Source organism: Anopheles aquasalis, chromosome 2, assembly GCF_943734665.1.
Source record: "Anopheles aquasalis chromosome 2, idAnoAquaMG_Q_19, whole genome shotgun sequence".
In the NCBI taxonomy this organism is placed as follows: domain Eukaryota; kingdom Metazoa; phylum Arthropoda; class Insecta; order Diptera; family Culicidae; genus Anopheles; species Anopheles aquasalis.
Window position 1 is genome coordinate 16535001 of NC_064877.1, and position 7500 is coordinate 16542500.

At 51.8% G+C, this 7500-nt stretch overlaps 1 protein-coding gene across 3 annotated transcripts in view; it reads right to left on the reverse strand.

Moving 5' to 3' along the window:
* The window catches only part of LOC126573348 (protein kinase C), a 19087-nt gene that overhangs the window by 9438 nt on the left and 2149 nt on the right, over positions 1-7500 (reverse strand). For 2 of the 3 annotated variants that reach the window (XM_050233382.1, XM_050233380.1), the window contains exons 2-4: positions 6302-7006; positions 1769-1962; positions 1518-1679 (exon numbers count right to left, since the gene is read on the reverse strand). In XM_050233382.1, coding sequence (XP_050089339.1) covers positions 1518-1679; positions 1769-1962; positions 6302-6452 — 507 coding nt within the window. In that variant the 5' untranslated portion in view covers positions 6453-7006. Of the gene's footprint in view, positions 1-1517; positions 1680-1768; positions 1963-6301; positions 7007-7500 lie in introns of those variants that run through there. The other variant, XM_050233381.1, reaches the window with a different exon arrangement.

Sequence of the window (7500 nt, forward strand, 5' to 3'; positions counted from 1 at the left end):
GAACTATCCTCTCAGTGCTCGCATGCTCATCCCACATACATCTAATGCTGCTGTTGTTCCAGGCAGGTGTTGTGGCGCAGCCCTATTCTCGATATGCAACTGATGCAAAATTGATTGCGGTAGATCATGGCACCGAGGTCCCTCCTCCTTCTCCTGATATCCTCCTCTACCCCCTGGGCTGCTAAAAATAAAGCACAAGCCATCGAAAGATCGGTTGATGGCCACCACCGCCCGGGCCGATGTGATAAAACAATTTCATTCCTTCATGGTACCACTCTCTACCGGGCCGGAGGAGTGCAGCCACTGTTGCAGTGTTGCAGCTATCCAATGGTTGGCCAACACTGCACTGAATGATCCCACATCCCATCCCACACTGTGCCCAACCATGCGCAAAAAGCCCTCCATCCTTCCTTGCTTTCCTTCCTCTATACCAACGCAACACGCTCCTCATATTCAATTTGATTGCCACTGTTGCTCGCAATCAACACATCCATTCAACTCGCGTGCTTACTAAGGCAATGGCAATACCGCACAGACACCGACGCGCACAACCACACATCCTCCTATCGGAAGGGGTGGTGGTACACAGTTGTTGCACACTGCCCGCAGTTGATTGACACGTGGTAGCGATGATTCCATCCTGTGCCCGCACCCCCTATTCTACCATTCGACTCTGATTGACAAACACACATACAATCATGCACACCGAATCACGAATCAGTCGTAAATGTGTGTTCGAGAATCGTTCTTGTTCGATCGTAGAACATATCTGTGTTCGACGAAATCGGTACTCAATGGAGATGCCTGGTCGTTCACTCATCGTCGTCATCGTCTCGGGGGGAACTGTTGGGCGATCTGGATGCCTAAAAACGAATCCATTTTTTTTTGTTATCAATCTCAGCGGCTGTCTAGAGCGATTTAACAACCAACTTGCTGAAGGCAAATGCTGGCCAGTGAGCTACCGGAGACCGGAGTATTGATCACCAGTCTGTCTATGTTTAGCAGCCTCACGGAATGCAAACCGGCAGCTGCTAGCTGTTAGGTAGATTCTTATTAGGACACCAACGAACCAGCGCGCGTACAGTCGCCGTACAGCACCTACAGTTTCAGTGGCTTCACCGGTGCACTAGGCAGAATGCAACTAATAACACAATGGTCGACCAGCACATAGGTCGACGAGTCGAATAATAATCAGAACCAGCGACGACGAAACGAGAGGGTCGGACGGTTCTCTGTGACAGCAGTACAGCCACAGTTTACCATTTTGCGGCCATCGCCGCCGTATGCAATGCAATTGTCATTTTCAATTTACTAGCAAAACACGTCAACGTCAGTGAATCCTGTAGCCTGTAGAGGTGGTTCCTCGCGCTCATGTGTCTGTATGATGGGGTCCATTGTCTGCAACGCTATTATTGCTTTGAGCGAGTTGATAAAGCGTCGTCCTCGTCCGGATTCGACAACAAACACCGAGAAACAAAAGCAGCAAGCCCCAGTAGCCGCGGTAGGGGGACACTGACCTGATGAACGCGTCTTCTCATTGCACCACGGCGGCGGTTTAAAAATGGCTGATCCTTGACGACCGTCCGGCGGCACGAGTTTTGCGAGGCAACATTGTTGGCGTCCTGCGTCCATCGGAGATCGATCTTCACGTGCAGTCGGCCCTGCGGTTCGAGATCAACCTACATTTACACGAGGGAGAGAGAGAGAGAGAGATGATTAGAGCATGAGTGCACAGTGCAATCAGAACATTCAGTCAGAGCCACCGTACCCAAAAGTCTTGCTGCTCGGACTCGTTCCGCGTGACCAGATCCTCGAACGGTATGGTCGTGTTGGCGACGAACACGTCCGTAATTGGACCCTCGTGGAAGATCGTCATGCCGAGGACGTTCGCGTTCTCTACCTCGTGTATGAAGCTCTCGTTCCACGTCGGATCGAACGTGCGTGGCTTTGTGGTGGAGCGATCTGCAAAGGAACGAGAAACAATCGAATATTAGAAATTGAACTTCATTGGGAGGGAAAATGTAAGGGACATCAGAAAATCGACTCGGAACCAATGTGATCTCCGCACCCGAATCCGAGTCACCGAACAGAGTGTTGGCTGGATTCCTATGTAATGGCCGAGCCGGAGAAGCGGGGACACAAAACGTGAATCACTTTCTTCATCATTTAAAATAGATTTACTGACTGACATTAATCAGACGGCCGTTCAATGTGTGTTGGCGATTCATGGAAGGAACCTCCGACACTGGTGGGTGAGATTTGAAATCTGCATCACATGAGAGTGTGACACAATTATACCGCACGCCCACGCGCCCACGTCCCACTGCCAAAATCACGTGTGTCCTCTTCTCGTTCATATTTCCCGGGAAAAATCACCCAAAAGAAACATCAAAGGGCTCACGATGGCGTGCGGCCGGCTGCATGGCTTTCCACGAACGCCACAAGCTGCTGCATCCACCGCGCCGTTGCCTCGGCGACCGCGTTCATCTCCGGTCTCGCGGACGGTTTACTGCTAATTACGAGCGGGTGCTCGATTGCTCCCTACATCGGCGCATACTTTCCGTTTAGCGTGATCCCAGTAGGTGGGTTTCAGCTGTCAACAGATCTGCTGCTGCTGCTGCTGCTGCTGCTGTTCTTTTCTGGTGTAGTTTGGCGTAATTATTTACGATCTTCTTAAGACGATCGTGCGATGCGAAACCTCTTGACATTTTGGGATCGATCCGAATGGATGAGGGGGAAGGAAGGAACTGCTGCAACCCGTCTTGAGACACTCGCATTCGGATCACTTGATCCTTGACTATTCCTAAAGGTGATCTTGTAATAGTTGACCGTTTTCGTGCTAATTAAGCAACGAAAATATAAAGCAATCGCTGGCATGGAGGACAAGCAAGTCGGCCGTCCCAAGGGCAGAACTGGATGCCGCACCCGCTGGTAGAACGTGTCGCAAGCAACAAAAATATAAAATACATATGATTCATGGCGGCTCAGCCCTAAACGAAACACAGCGAATCCGATTTTCGTGTTGCTCTGCAACGTCGACGACCCTGACGGTCGCAAACGGTAACCTGGTCGGTGACATGTCTTGCCGCATTTTCCCATTTCTCATTGACCTAGTTTATAGTAAATCGCTTTTAATTGAGTGGTTCCCTCTGTGTGTGGTGGCCGCGGCGGATGTTGTTATAAACGCTCGTGGAGTGGACTATACCAACCCGACAGTCCACACCTCCCCCACGAATCCAGATCGAGATCCATCATGCCCTTCTAACGTTGAAGTTCTTGCAGCCCTGACTGTGTGTCTGTGTGCTGCTGCGGACGGGTTCCATCGCATTGGCCCAATGAGATCCACGAGCTGGTGTGAAGGTTTGGCCCCAAAAATGTCTTGCGGATTGGAGGTGGGTTGGTGCTGGGGGCATGCACTTGAATCCACTCAGTGGCGAAGCGAGACGAGTGTAGTGTGGCCAACAAGATCGACCCGCATGTCGTCTTGGTCGTCGCTGTCGCCAACAACGGGATGAAGATAGGGATCCGGTTGCGGTGGAGGCTGCGATCATGGTTTACGATCTCCGAACGAACGAACGAACAAACACCCGCAACAGCATCATCATCATCATCATGCTGTTGTGATAAGATAATGCGGAGCTAAGTGATAGCGTGTAACTATCACGAGACAGCATCCAGCAACTGCGCCACCTTGAGGTGACTGATCGTTTCAAAACTTTAGAACCATCCAGAGATCCAGCCCTTTAGATTGCTAACAATGATCGCAACAGTGATTGCGCCAGCTAGTCTATTGTTTAACATAAAGGAAATTAGTAATGCTATTTTCACCGCTACTCTTCTTCCCTCGATCCTCTTCTGGGGAAACACATCATTGCTCCCGCATACTCCCATTGCTAGATGTTGTTTTCGAGCGGCGTGATTGTATTGATTGGAATGTGTGTTGTTGAACAAAAAAACCCCCCATCAAATACGATTCATCATCGCTTGATGGAGCCGCACAAGGTCCCAAGGCAAATGGATTCGCAAAAAAATGATCCTACCAGTTAATGGTGGTGACGAAGACCCACATCAACACAACGATCGTCGTGGCGATGATCGTCACTGTCGGCATAACGGTATAATGTGTTCCCGAGAGGTATGCTTTCGACCTGGTTGTTTGTAAGCCTGGCCAGTCCAGCTATTCCGTCACTGCCGCTAGTAGCGGAGGAGCAAGTCATAATCAATCAGCCCATGCCTGGCCTGTGTGTGCCGTGGCGGGTGTCGGACGGATGATTCACATCATGATTGCACACTTGCCCGTCAACTGATTATGCAGATTGTGCGAAATCTGCGAGGGAAGCTGCGGCTGAACTAGTGGCTCGATCATTAACGTGTCCAATGTCGCATGACTCGCCGCTGCACTACTTGATATTGAGAAGTGTACGCTTGAGTTGATCTCGATTCGGAAAAACTGACCGCGCTACGCTCATTGCTGGTTGGGTGGATTGCTGCTAGATGAAGGCAGGGGAGGGGGTGGGGGTGCATTTGGCGGCGATTAGAATCTCAGAGCTCTAGGGCCAGAACAGCGCGAAACGGAGGATGTTTGTTCATCAAACCGTGTTAGCTTCGCAACCGACGCGTCGAAACGCACACGCTAGCAACACACAGCGGAACGTTGCTAGTAAAGATACATCCCCCACCATTCCCGCATTCCCTCCTCAAACTGGGACTTCAACAAACCCCTCACTCCCCTCTGGAGGGGTAACGAAGATGAAGGAAAAATCATCTTCGGCGGAACTCTGTGTGTTCTTGGCGATCATTTCCATTTTGCGGAGCGTAGACCGTCTACAGGGTACCGAGATAGAGAGAGAGAGAGCGCAAGAAAGATTATGGGTTCTCTCACTCAGAAGAGACTTTTCCACGAGCAGCACGGGAAACGGGAAAATCCAGGACCAAGCGTATGTGCGTGAGCGAGCCAACGAGCCCAACAGTATCTCCGCTCCCGGTCGCCCCGTAAACCCCGTGTTTCGATGGAATTCGACTTGAAATGAGCAACGGTGGACACCAGCATTTGGTGAGGACACCGATTTTCCACTGGTCGTGTTTTTCCTGGCGACAAACAATGAACATTCCTGTGACCATTGCCATCGCGCCCAACGGATGCGATCGAGCATTTTCATTCGCTCGCCACCGCGACCATGAAGCCGAAGGATGGGTGGGTAGGTGGGTGGATGGTTTGTCGAGTGTCGAAAGGGGGTGTAAATTCTGTGGGAGGGAGGTCTGTGGAGGGTGAAATAACCCTGACCTGCGAGTTCGAACGGTCGCGGCTCTCTCGATCTCTCTCTCGCTCTCTCTCCCCGAGGAGTGTTATCTCGTGAGCCACACTCTCGTCTATCTCTGGGCTTGCTCTCGTTCGCTCAATCGCTTCACTCTCAACAGCACAGGAGTCTGCTCCCCCACCTTGATGTTGATGTCTTCCCTTCCTTTCTTCCTTCCTGCGCGCTCGTCCTCGCCGCGGTACGGGGTTCTGTTGTTTGCAGGGCTAAACGTTGCTCCGATCTGCTCTCCGACATCCCGCGACCTTCCACGGACATGATGCGCCTCTCTCTCTCTCTCTCTCTCTCTCTCTCTCTCTCTCTCTCTCTCTCTCTCTCTCTCTCTCTCTCTCTCTCTCTCTCTCTCTCTCTCTCTCTCTCTCTCTCGCTCGCTCGCTCGCTAGCTTCACTTTAGGTTTTCCCATTTTCCGCTCGGTTACTACACTCTGAGTTTCCCTCTTTTTCTCTCCTCCGCTCCCTGCTGCTGCTGCTGCTGTTGCTGCTTTGCCTTTACCCTTGGCGCTCCAATGACAGGGCGGGCAGCCATTTTCCTTTCCAATCCTGCGCGTTGGCGAATACATTTCGCTCGAAATGTCAAACCACCCCGCGCATCGCGTGCAGCACCCCAATGTCTCCCGGGTGTCTTCAACGCCTTCGTCCCCATTTTCCGGCCACCCAAGAGAGCGGGTGGAAGTGTAGCAACAGCAGCAGCCCCACCACCAGCAGCAGCTGAGGACGGTATCTCAAAAAAAGCAACTGAAACGATGGAAGCGGAAATATTAATTCACAATCCACGATTGGGATCGCGCTAGCCGCGACCAATCAAGGTCTAGCCTCGAGTACACTCTCTTTTCCGCTGGCTATAACTCGACAAACAGGGTGCATCGGATCTGTTCCACCGGATATGCGTTCGTGTGTTGATCACATGGTTCATCACAATGGTTCCCCGGTAGTCCTGGATGGAGCTAAAATATCAAACATCTAACGACAGCCTACTTCTCGCTTACCTATGAACTTCTCGTCGACGTCTATGGAGACGTAGGGATCGATGAGCTGATCGCCGAGCCGGCCGAATGTCATCGTGTGGCGCGTTTGAAAGTCCGTCGGCCGCAACCCGGTCGCTTCGCAGACCTTCAAGCGCAAGGTACCCGTAAACATGCTGCTGCTGCTGCTGCTGTTGCTGACGGTGGTGGTGGTGGTCGTTCCTTTACTTCCAGTTCTAGTTTCCCACTTCCGCCAGGCTCTCCAGCGCGTCTGCTTCTCGTTCTATCGTTCTTCTTCCTACACCAGGCGGTGTCGAGGATGCAGAGACGCGGGATGTCGCTGTACCGTGCAGTTGCTAGCGTGTTTGCCTAGTGTGATTTGTTGAACTGGTTACGCCAACCTGCCCAACACGGGGCCACCGGTTCAACGATCTGCAGCGATTGAAACACGTCGGTTGTTGTAGTTGAATTGCACGCCTCTGGCTACTTGATTCGGGAACGGCGGTGGCGGCGGCGGCGGCGTTGTTGTTGCTACAGATGCCCGCGATTCGACGTTCCTTTTACACTCCCCGCACAATATATGCGCCACACACTAAGCGCGGGGCTGCTCAAGATGGAGGCGAGCTTCTCCTTCTTCTTTTTCTTTTTTAATTTTTCTTTTTGCACACTGGCACGTACACCTGGTGGCGCGGCACAACGCAACACACTAGCACACTTCGTCACTACTCACTGGCAGGTGGAAAGGAGAAGAAAAAAAACAACCATATCAGCCTGTGGTTGTCGTGGCCACACCGGGAGAACACTAGGATCCGTTGTCTGGGAAACGCTCAGACCCAGTACGCAATGAATTCCGCGACACAGAACCTACTGAGCATCACGGGTTGTGCGTTGTTACAGCAAAGCCTTCCACACCACAGAACACGATCTGGTGGATCTTCCGGCCACAAGCTTATTGTTGTTGGCAAGTGCGGGCAACAAAGAAGGCAAACCAAGTGTGTACTAACACGCACACACATGCCCGCCCTTTGGTCACGCAACAAGGGAGCGAAGAAAAGTTGGAAGGAAAATGAAGGGTTTCGATTTTAGTATTTCGATAGTGCACCAACAACATTCGGCATCAGAAGGACAAGGTAAAGGGGTGTTGCGACCAGATCAGAAACAACTTCGAAAAACATGCCACAATACAGCTGCAGCAGCGGATGGTGGTGGCCGAGAGTGCATCG